The sequence below is a fragment of the Cricetulus griseus genome, assembly GCF_003668045.3.
Source record: "Cricetulus griseus strain 17A/GY chromosome 1 unlocalized genomic scaffold, alternate assembly CriGri-PICRH-1.0 chr1_0, whole genome shotgun sequence".
Taxonomy (NCBI): domain Eukaryota; kingdom Metazoa; phylum Chordata; class Mammalia; order Rodentia; family Cricetidae; genus Cricetulus; species Cricetulus griseus.
This window is the reverse complement of record NW_023276806.1, coordinates 208,469,530-208,481,655: the sequence shown is the minus strand read 5'-3', so window position 1 is coordinate 208,481,655 and position 12,126 is coordinate 208,469,530. Positions and strand designations below refer to the sequence as shown.

At 37.0% G+C, this 12,126-nt stretch overlaps 1 protein-coding gene across 2 annotated transcripts in view; it reads right to left on the bottom strand.

The window, feature by feature from the left end:
- Asz1 (ankyrin repeat, SAM and basic leucine zipper domain containing 1) overlaps nt 1-11,482 on the bottom strand; it is a 33,134-nt gene extending 21,652 nt beyond the window's left edge. For both annotated transcript variants that reach the window (XM_035451994.1, XM_027389952.2), the window contains exons 1-4: nt 11,378-11,482; nt 10,852-10,951; nt 6,854-6,976; nt 5,077-5,188 (exon numbers count right to left, since the gene is read on the bottom strand). In XM_035451994.1, coding sequence (XP_035307885.1) covers nt 5,077-5,188; nt 6,854-6,976; nt 10,852-10,951; nt 11,378-11,482 — 440 coding nt within the window. The remainder of the gene's footprint in view (nt 1-5,076; nt 5,189-6,853; nt 6,977-10,851; nt 10,952-11,377) is intronic.
- Nucleotides 11,483-12,126: the final 644 nt, after the last annotated feature.

The window sequence follows — 12,126 nt, the reverse complement described above, 5'->3', positions numbered from 1 at the left end:
ATTACTCCTAACCATACAAAACAAGAGTGTCAAACTGTACACAATTTAATGCTATCAGTATGATATGTTTAATAAGGACAGAGTACTAACAATATGAATACAGTAGAGTTCTAAAACAAGATAGTTATTAAGTATTGACAGAAAGATCCCACACATGTTTCTGAAAGAAAAACTACGTTGTGCATGTATACATGTGTATATAAATACAGCTGTGTTTTTCAAAGATTTGGGATCTTCATGAAACTATTTAGTTACTATCTCTGAGAAGACAGAATGAATTTCTTTAGTGGAGCACTTGTGCTTACTCCATGGACCTCTTTGTTATTTGAATATTCACACAAAAACATGTCAACTATTTATGTGAAGATTTAAAAAGAAGATGAAAAACACCAGGAAGTCAATGATCATTTCTAGTAATGTTTTCTAAGTTAGCAACTTAAGAACAGCTTCTGGAAGAATACTGTTATGACGTCTTTCTGTGCTGTCAGAAGCAAGCTATGCCACACATTTATTTAAACTAGAAGCATGGTCTCATTGCAAGCCACTATTATACTCACTCTACCAAGCTGCGCTAGTGACATTTATAACTAAACTTACACTCTGAGATAGGTGAAGTTTTCCCCAGGGTTTCATTCTTTCTTCCTTTCTTTTTTAAAAGTAGGCAATAATATTCAACACATTAACAACCACGCAATGATCACGTCAAAACCTTGAGCATTAGTTAATGTGTCCTTATTTATCAATGGTAATAAAACATCTACTGAAGTTAAAATGTCACAGAAGTTTGTACAACTCTTATCTCATGGCTGAGAAATGTGAATTTAACAAAATTCATTGCCAGAAAAAGTACCTTCCACATATAAGTATACCTTTTTCTTAAAGAAAATATTTCAGCAAACTAGGGGGATTTCTAACAAATTCTAAAAACAAAACAAAACAAAAAACTTACTAAGTTACACATGATTTTACAAGGCTTATTACTACTTTAACAATAAAAATGTCAGATCCACTTACCACTGATTTGTAAGCATCATTTAGATAACATATTTAAAAGCAATTAACACAGGGCTTGGGAGGCAGCAAATGTTAAGACAAATGTTTCTTTTAAGAACAGCATGCCTGATAAGATGACTCTGTGGGTGACAGGTGACAGTCCTGGCTGTACAGACCTGCCACAGAGGTTATATCACAGAACCCATAGAAAGGAACAAGAAGACAACACCCTCCACAAAACTCAAACACTGAAACTTTCAGAGCAAAGCATAGGAAATGTACTCAAAGGTAGAAGAAGAGGCAAGGGCTTTCTGTATAAAACTCCCACAGCACAGGAAATTACATGGAGAATTAACTAGTGGGACATAGGAAATGAAGAAACTGTCTGCACATCAAAGGGGACGATCAGCAGAGTGAAAGGAACCTACAGAGGGGGAGAAGACCTTTGCCTGCTAGCATTTAATCAGCAATATTTAAGGAAAACATAATTGTGATTTCTCTTCTAGAGCATTAACTTTAAAAACTGCTTTCAAGTTATTAGTTCTTTGTCATTAATTCCAAAGAAAAGAAAGGGAAAAAATAGAGAAAGTGATACAAGGATGGCATAGTTTTCATTGTACCAATATGGAAAACTTATGAAATGTTAATGTTATTTTGAAAAAAACTACAAAAGAAATCCACACAGAAAATAAACACAGGAGTAGACACTAAGATAGTCACAATTATAAAAAGAAATTATAATTAGAAGATGCCAGAAAGTAAACGAAATTAACTCAACATTTTAGTAATAGATTGAAGGTTAAGTGAGATTTGGCCAACTAAAGGAATGTGTCTGGTAAATGTGAGTGTGGATTAACCTGTTCCAACACCATCATGTGGCAATCACACATTCCCTCTTTCCACCATTATGTGGATTCTTAGAACTCAGGTCACTAGGATGGAATGCTAAGTACTAAATCACTGACATATACAATATGGAAAAGTGTGATATTCATTATCTTTGGTGAAAGAAATTAGGCACACAAAAATATCATACAATTCTATTTATATAACATCATATGATAAAGTGATTATAATTATAGTAATCAGTTGCAGATGACATGGTAGCCACTAAAAAAAGGAATTTAACAAGAAAGGATACCAGCAAACTTCATGGAAGGATAGAAATATTCTAACGTAGAGTGTGGATAACACAAATGTGGACTGTTTCAGTCAATTATATACAAAAATGTAAATGCTTTACTGGATATAAATTTTACGTAATCTTAAAAAATTATTACAGAAATTCCTTAGTATCACTGTGAAAGACTTCTAGCAAATGAAGTAATAGAAAAGTCAGTATTTACTCTTCTTTTATTCTTTCTATTCATTTTATGCAAAACTGATAAAGTAGTTTGATTCAAATAACTCATTTTCATTGTAAAAGTCTACAAACTCCTCAACTGTCTTTCTAACAAAAAAGTGAATTCTTCATTTTCTTCACCCTATTTTATTTACAAAGACTCTGTATTTGGAGCTGTTTCCATAGGTTGTAGATGTGCCCAAGCCACATCAGACATCAAAATAAAAAGTTCAGTTTTTAGCTTGACCTATAATGCTTTCTGTTACTTTTATTCAAAAAGAAGACTACAGGTCTCATTTTAGCTATAAGAAAAATATTCCTAGACAACTATCAACTAGGTGATTATCTAGCTGTTACAAATTAGTCATTTATAACTTTGTGTATCTCTTCTATCACTCTCTACTTTTTATGAGCAAAAGAATTTCTTAAGTCAACAGACTGAAAGTAAATTCATCTAAATGTCTTTTTTCCCCTAACATCTGAATAATAAGCCCTGTTACATTTATTTCTGGTATATTTTATATGTACAAGAAACTAAAACTTCTAATATTCAAATAGGTTTCATTTTTTTCCTGTTGCTAATGATTTACATATCCAGTTCTCTCCAAATCTCACTGTATTCTCCTGTGTCCTGAGACTGTTTTCCTTTCACATGACACATCATTTAAGGTCTATGCTATGTATCTTGTTCTTAAGGATGCAGAATAGAACACATGACACTGGTTGCCTTGATGTCTCCTTTAGTATGCTTACAAGTCAGGTAGTAAGATGACAAAGCATTCACCACTTGCTATTGGTAGTCTTTCTGTAAGTGGTACAGGCTTGACCTTGAACTCAAAATCCCCCTGCTTCAGACTCCAGCATGCTAACACAAACAGACATGTACTGTCATGCCTGTACTACCTATAATATCTTGTGAAAGTAATGAAAGGAAACAAAAGCAAAAACAAAAGCTGAAGAAAACACATCACACAATCAATAACTTTACTGAGTCCAGAGGGGCAAGTCTTCTTTAAGGCATTTCCAAAGGTACAATCTAAATGACAGCACACTTGGATTTAATTCAACTATGTGTCCTAATCATTTGTTTCCATTTCAAACACTCCAAAGACCTACAGAATATGGCATTTAAAATGTTTTAATAACATAATGTTTTTCATGACAGTGAGACATGTCAGCCCCTGGTGGCACTAATCTGCTTCAAAAAAGGATTATGGGCATTGAAGAACCTACCATATGGAGTTTGCTTTCTCTGTGGCAAAAGCTAGCCATTTGGGCAAGAAACTGCCCTTGTCTTGACTGCTGACAGTATGCGCTCCCAACTGGACCAGCAGGACACAAAGAAAAGTGATTGCTCAACTATGCCAAGACAGGGTAAGACAGTCCTTCAAAAATTCCTGTTTTACAGAAATGTCTGTCAGATATTCTGGGCCTGTATGCCAAATATGGATGCCCGAATATTGCAAAGAAATCCTGAGTGACTGTTCAGGCAGCCAGTTCTTTGTGTCATTTCTTTTAGGTTTGGAAGTGGCTTGCAATGTTTACTTAGGTGATACTATATCCTTCTTGGGTATTTGATGGAGATGAAGACTAGGTAGTTATAGTTATAGTTTTCCTTAGTTGTGATAAAAGTTAATTAGGTACAGAGGTTTGGACTCATGAAGAAAGGACAAATAGTGAAATATTTTCTCCAAATATGCCAAATACAAATAGACTGGGCATTGTAAATATAGTTCTTACCTGATAATTGTTCGCATTGTTTACAGTTTTATTATGTTAGAGTTAAAACCTTTCCTTTTTATTTATACAAAAGGGGGAAAATGTGGAATAATCTTTTTATACATGTGAAGATTTGTCATTTATATTGGTTAAATAAAAAGCTGAGTGGCCAATAGCTAGGCAGGGTTTGGGGGGCACAGAGGACACTGGGAAGAAGAAAGGTGGGGTTGCCAGGAGATGTAGAGGGAGGACAGGTAAAGCCATGAGTCATGTGGCACTACATAAATTAATAGAAACAAGTTATTTTAAGTTATAAGAGCTAGCTAGTAACAAGCCTAAGCTATAACTGGCTGAGCTTTTATAATTAATAAGAAGTCTTCATATAGTTATCTTGAAGTTGGCAGGTGGGCCAGAGAAAAATGCTTACAATGTATTTTCTTTGTATTTGTATGAATAAAACTGTTATTTCTTTAAAAAATACTTATTTTATTATTCTTTTTAAATATGTACATACATTTTGGGTGGGTTTGTACATGTGAGTGTAAATGCCTAAAAAGTCCAGAAGAGGGTGTTGGATTCCCTGGAGCTAGAGATTCAGGTTGTTGTTAGCCAACCAGTGTGGGTTCTGGGAACTGACCTTGAGTCCCCTACAAGAATCTCTTAATGCTAAGCCATCTGGCCATTCTTAATTCTTACATAGAGAAAAAAACCCTGAGAAACCTTATTACTATGCTATAGTTCAACCACCACATTCTTCTGAGGCTATGATCCACAGGAAATAGGTTTACAGTTCTCTTTCCTTGTAATTACAAATTTTTAGTCCTCTAAAATTTAAAAGCCAGAAGTTTACCTTCATGTTATATCCTTTTGATAATCTTATACAATGAAACTGTGACTTTATGACACATTTTCATTCACTATTTGGCTAAGTAAACAACGCTATTGATTTTTAAACATTTTATTTTATCAAGTATAATAAGTTATTAAAGTATAATATTTTCACCAGAGAATTAGGCTCTTACCTACAAGCAACATTTGGATCAGCGTTTCGTGAAAGTAGTAACTCCACACACTTCAAGACATGCTCCTCTGAGCCACGAGCAGAACATGCAGTTATCAAGATGGTTAACTTGTCTATATGAGTAGAAAAGCAAAGAAATCCCCAAACATTAAGAAGTGCCTCTAAATGACTTCTTTACCATGCTAAGTGTTACTGTACTCTAAAATCCCCAACTTCTTCCCATCTCTGTCACTCCAAGTAGATCTCACCATCTCAGCAATAGGCCTTCTGCATCTCTAAAGTGTAAGTTCAATTCATCTTTCTTTCACTATTGTCATTTCTTCAAGAGAATAAAAAGTGGTTAGGCATAATGAATTTCCCATAGCCTGCGTGGAAGTTTTAATTTTAAAAAAATGTTTAAAAAATTGCCTGGCTGAATTTATGATAGGCAAATAACAATATTGTCTCTGGTTTTACTTTACTTCTGACAATCCTTGAGGATTGTTTGTAAATTGTACCGATGAAGAGGTCAGAAGACAACCTCTGGAAATTAGTTCTCTCCTCCCATCATGGGGGTCCTGGAGATTAAACTCATATAATCAAGTGTGGTTTGGCAGCAAGTGCCTTTGCCTGCTGAGTTATCCTGCTGGTCTCCCCAAATTCATTGCTATAAGTCAGTTCTGCTGTGAAATCACCCTGTTTTCTAAAAGTGGTGGAAATCAGGGATGATGAAAGACAAATACCACCACAACAGAAACCTTTCTAAAGTACTAGAAACATAAAATAGGTTATCACAGCCTTGTTTTACATTAATGACTCAATAGAGATAAGCAATAATTGTACTAGACCCAGTTTTATCCTTTTCAGTGTTACTACCAGGATGTCTTATATTTGGTGAGAACCAATTTATAGACATGAAATTAATGAACTGGCCCCACTACCACATGGGGCTATTATAGACACAGGAATTTATGTATATATTCTGTGAAACTACAAATTGCCTCATAACCATAATTACTTCCCTGATTTTAAACAGAAAAGGAAAACCATGGTTTTGGAATAGAGTATTCTATATATTTTTGAAACTCTCCTTTTTAAATATGGCTTTCATTGAATGTGGTTTTCAACTGACATAATGAAAAACAAAATCTAAGTAAAAATGCAACCAAGTGAGGAATTTCTGTAAAATATACAGAACATTGTAGAAAGTTTTGTAAGTATCTCATGTAGATTAAAAATGTGAATATTAATTCTGAAACATAACTTATACCTGAAACATGAAATGAGTTCAAATGCTTATTGGAAACATCTTAATAAATTATAATTAATGCTTCAATGTTGCAAACTGGATTTAGTGTTATGGACTCACTAAGTGTAAGTTGTTGAATAACAAGAAAACAGAGCTTTAATGAACTATCTATGAAACAACTTTAATGTAATTCAGTTTTCAAGTATACAAAGTGATTTAACTTTTCACAAAATTACTGGCTTTTTAATATTCCTTTTAGTGCACTTTTCCTTTAAAAACAACCAAAATAATTTAGCATATTATTATTAAACAGTACATAATAATATAACCTATTATTAAGATAATAAAAAATAATAGGTTGTAAATATACCTTCTTGGAGACAGCTTTACAAAACATGTCTATTTTACATTTGATTTTTTAAATATTTTTTAGATAATACAACTAGCAAATTTTTGTTTAAAGTACTTTAATTTCTCATTTAGTATAACTGTTGCTTGGAAATCAAAGAATAACAGTACACAGTTGTGCCAATTTTCTCAAGCTTCTTACCTTTATCAAAGCTTGCATTAGCACCTCTGTCCAAAAGAAAGCGAACCAGCTCTACATTGGCTACACTAGCTGCATACATAAGAGGGGTCCATCCATACCGAAAGCTGGAGTCTACATTAATTCCTGTTGGTGTAGAGATAAACTGTTTTATTTATTTGTTTAATGTGAATTATAATTTTGTCTGCATTTATGTCTGTATGAGGGTATCAAATCATATTGAGCTGAATAATGGACAGCTGTGATGTGGGTGCTGTGAATTGAACCTGGATCCTTCAGAAGAGCAGCCAGTGCTTGTAACTGCTGAGCCATCTCTTCTGCCTGACAAATTGTTTTTAACACTTATTTTTAATTATATATATGCATGCATGCATGAATTTATATGCACCACTGGTGTGCAGTGTCCACAGAGGCCAGAAGAGGTCCATCAGAACTCCAGACACTGGAATTGAGCTACAGATGGTTGTGAACCATCTTATGGGTGTCTAGAACCAAATCTGGGTCCTCTTCAAGAGCAGCAAATGCTCTTAATCACTGAGACATCTTTCATCCAGACCCACAGAAAACAAATTTTAAAAGGCCCATAACTAAAACAAGCAAAAATAAAAACACTCACTGTTACCCCAGTATGTGTAAAATTATATGGACATATGTAGTTTATTATGGAAGAACATTTATTCTTAAGAAAGGCTTTAAAAATTCTTGTATTGGTATTACTTAAATTTGTTACCTTCAGCTTCATGGTGGTACTATGTTCCATGAGACCCAATAAGAACAATGTTTACTACATCATAAATACAGTATCTGTAATATGATAGGGATTTCCATGCTTTTTCTGTGGTGGTATTGAAGATTTGAGCATGTATCTATATGGTTGTAAATACCACATATGCCCCCAAGATATCTTTAACTTCTTACCAACACAAAACTTAACCCATGGATAAACTGATAAAGCATAAAACTGAAAGCTAGGGTTGGACCATTAAAGCTCTGTTGAGAAATACAGGCTTCAATTTGTAATCCAAAGATTGATATTATCATGTATCTATCTTATAAACACAACATACTGGTGTTGAGAATGGGGCAGGAGGCAAGGAGACTGTTAGGAAGCTAAAAGTATATAATACAAAAATAAAACAAGAACAGGGAAGAGAGAATAATAGGATGAAAAAGAAAAGGAAATTCAAAGATAGCATCATTATAATTTAAAATTACTTTGAGGAAGTGTGATAAAAAGAACAAGCAGAAAATTAACATCAAGTTTTACTTTAGAAAAATGAGTAATAAGCAGTGAGCTAGAAGAATAAGGAGAGGTATGAAATGCCGGCCTTGAATGTAAAATAGAGGACCTTGTTCAATTCCCAGCACACCCATGGAAGCTCTTACATAACCATCTTTAACTCCAGTTCCATGGTATCTAATGCCCTTTTCTGGCCTCTGTAGCATTGCTTCCACATGCTATTCAGACATGCAGACAAAACATGCACATGCCTTACATAAAATAATATTTAAAATGTGACAGAGACAGGTAGTAACTGCCAAGAAAGGACAATGGTGAAACCTTGTCCTTTCAAACCATTAATGCAGCAAATCCCTTGATTATTAGGAATTTCCTCAATAATACTGGCTTGGCAATATAAAGCAAACAAAAAGGTTGCGCTAATCTAGGATTAAGGAGTATAGAAGTTGTGTAACAAGGACAAAGATACAATATGGCAATGAACCCAACCCATTAAATTAATACAAACCTCTTCCTTTAAAGAGATTAAGAGTAAAGTGGTAATTTCTCATTGACACTTGCAGGGCAGAGAGGTTGGAGGAATGGCTCAGAGGTTAAGAGCACTGACTGTTTTTCCAGAAGACTTGGGTTTGATTCTCAGTACCCAAGTGGTGACTCATAACTCCAGTTTCAATGGATCTAATACCCTTTCCTGGCACCAGGCACACACATGGTGCACAGACATATATGCAGGCAAAAATTCATAGACATAAAATTTAAATTAACAACAATAATAATAAATACTTGCCAATTTCAGGAAAGAAAAGAGAATGCTTTTTCTGTTTCAACGAAAATTATATGGTAATAGCACTGGCTTTAATGTTTTATAACTTACAGATTTTTATGGCCTTTGACTACAGCATTCTACTTAAATAAAAGTCCTATCACTGAGGAAATGCTCTGAGGGGCTCAGTTCTTTCATGTTGAAACAGTAAGTCACTGAAGAAGATAAAAGTAAAATCTTCAACTGTCTTAGTTAAATTGTGAGGGTGTTCATGGTAATTACTGGGAAAATGCAGCACTATATATGGGAGGGGGCTTGAGTTTGTCCTTGCTAACATTTTTTTTCCTCTCTAAACTGCTGCAATAATCAGAAAATAAGTCCAGAGTAACAATCAGTCTTTTCTTACTATTCTTTTCCTTGGTAGTTGTTACTAAAACCATGGCATCAAAGATAGAAAGACAAAGTATGACAAAAAAGTACTTATTTTGTGGAAGCAAAGGTAAAAATACCTTTCTCCTTTTACCTATACATCTATCACTGGATTTTAAAACGAGTTTTAAATTGTTTTGTAATTAAAGAAAATTTTCAAATGACTAACCAAACAGGTACATAGCAGCAGGCTCTTTTCAAGAGGCTGAAAAGCCCCATTTGCCACCAATCATATTAAGTCCTAATGCCTCGAGTTCCTTCATCCCCTTCAATATTCCTAGTCCCACTATTCTGAGGCTAAATTCTCTTCTCTAAAACTTCTGCCTACTCTACCCCATTATCACTGTGCTCACTACACACGCATTCATATCATATATACAGTCCTCTTATTTCCTTATTGAAATGGTATTGACCTTCATCAAGTGAGTCACAAGGTCCAGCGTTTGTTCACAAAGTGAGACAGAGCTTCCTCATTGGTTACAAAAACAGCAGCTAAGATTTACATATTGTTTATGTCTCTTAAGCTAATAGTGACATAAAACTATATATTCTAACCTATTATTTACATATTGTCTTATTTTGATTCCAATAACCTTGGGTATATTTCTGTGATCCATTTATTTATTTATTTATTTTCGAGACAAGGTTTTTCTGTGTAGCTTTGGAGCCTATCCTGGCACTCGCTCTGTAGACCAGACTGGCCTAGCACTCACAAAGAGATCCACTAGCCTCTGCCTCCTGAGTGCTGGGATTAAAGATGTGCACCACCAATGCTCAGCCTTTGATCCTTTTAAAAGTTTGACAGCTTAATATTATAGAGCCGTCAAGTGTCATGGTTGATGTAATCAAAACCTCATCTTGTTTCCCAATGATGTACTTTCAGTAAATGATATATTGTCTCTAGCTTGGAAGAAAACACTTGCTGTTCATGACCTCTTATGTTTTGTGAGTATTTTGTATCTTGTAGCTTTTTAACACTTGTTAGTACTTGGATAATTTCAACCGTTTGGAGTCAACAATTTAATTGACATGTGTAGGTAATTTAAAAAATAAAATTTGCTTACTCTGTAAGAAGGCATTATGGAACCCAGGATAAAATTATATTTCACATAAACTGAAGCTCTAAAATCTTATGTGATAACCCCAGGAATCACACCGAGTAGGCCATGAAACTGCCAGAAACAGGCAGATGTTCATTCTGATATCGAACTCAGGCCTTAGGCCACCAAAACATAGTAAAACACAGAAGGAAACAGAACCAAAGAATTCTTAAGAAGCATATGATAGCCAAGTAAATATTTAAAAAGGATGACCAAGGTGGGGTAGGATTGGTCAGAACTAGCCTCTTAAAGAAGGTGCAAGAACCACGGAAGGTAATTGGCAACACGTTCCAAATAAGAGGGTCCCAATAAGAAAATAGGTAGACAAAGGCCAACCAAGACACGGATAATACAACCGATTTGCTAACATTCATTAGGAAAACACCACAAACTTAAAAAAAAAAAAAAAAGAGGCACTCTAGTGAACTTAAACAACTCTGACCACTTGGCGGTATTCCTTAACTCTCACCAGAATCTAGGAGTTCCTTTACTAAGGAAATGTCTCCGGTGGTCAGTGCTTTCTTAAATGTTTCGTTCTTCTCTTCGGCGGGTAACGACCTCTTTAATTTCTAAAAGGGCAGGAAATCGAAATTCTCATTATGTATATTTTCCACTCCCGTGGCACCAGGACATCACAACGTTTGGGGGTTCAGCACACGGGGTTGTTTTCGCACATGAACGACGGGGCGAATCCACGTCTAAAATGATCTTTAAAGGGAATGGGCGACGACGACGACGAGCAAGCCAATGAATCCAAGCCAAGCGCTGCGCCCGAGGCCTAAAGGATGCCACTGCTGAAAAGAGCAGTTGGCGAACAAGGGGACACTCTGCGGGTTTGCTTAACAACCTGAAACATACAAGAGCCCGGGAGAAAGTTGGGGAGGGGGCTGGGCTTGAGGGGGAGGAAGGGGGTTCGTGTGTCTGGGCCTCTCTTCCAAAAGCCAGGGGAGGCCCACATCAGGTGCCGACGGTGGAGGCGTCGCCTTCTCCACTACCTGAGATGACCGGTCCAGGTACCCAATATCCCAGCCGTCATCCTCACTGTCGCTGCTCTCGCCTCCGCCAGCCACCGCCAAGCCCCTCAGCGTGCCCGCCGCCATGACCCCAAGCGGCTCTTCTGCGTCTGCGCGCCACCAGAGCAGGAAGGAGCCCCCCCGCGCGCGCATGCGCTGGGGGCCCGGGACGCAGGCGCAGAGCTGCACCCAGGCCGCTTCCCCCTCCCACCAAACGCGTGCTTTGCGCGCCAGGCGCCTTTCCCACCGGAAGCCGAGGCCTCATGCCTCACGAAGGTCTGCGAACTCGCGACCCCTTTAAGGAACCTTGTTTCTTTCCTTTTTGAAGTTTGATGACGGCATCGAAGAATGCCGCCCTTGTGGAAGGAGCCATGTGCGTCTGAGCCCCTCTCGGCACGCTGTCTGTTGATGGCCCTGCCAAACTGGCTCAGAACAGGGTGCCGGCCAGCCCGGCGAGCCGACTCGCGTCAGACATAAGTGCGGGTGAAGAGGGACCTAGAGTGTGTCGTGAACCAGCCCCGCAGACTTTCCAGAAGCCGTGGGATGAGTGAGAAGGCACCCCCCCCCTTCCATTCTCTTTGCCTTGCATGTGATCAGAGGTCTCCACCCAGAGTTAGGAACAGCAACCCTCAAAATTCACCTGTGCTGGGACTCACAGATGCTTCCTCAGGAGAAAGTCAACCATGAGAGGAGAGTGGGGGGCAAGAGTGGATCTAAAGCCTTGGATGAAC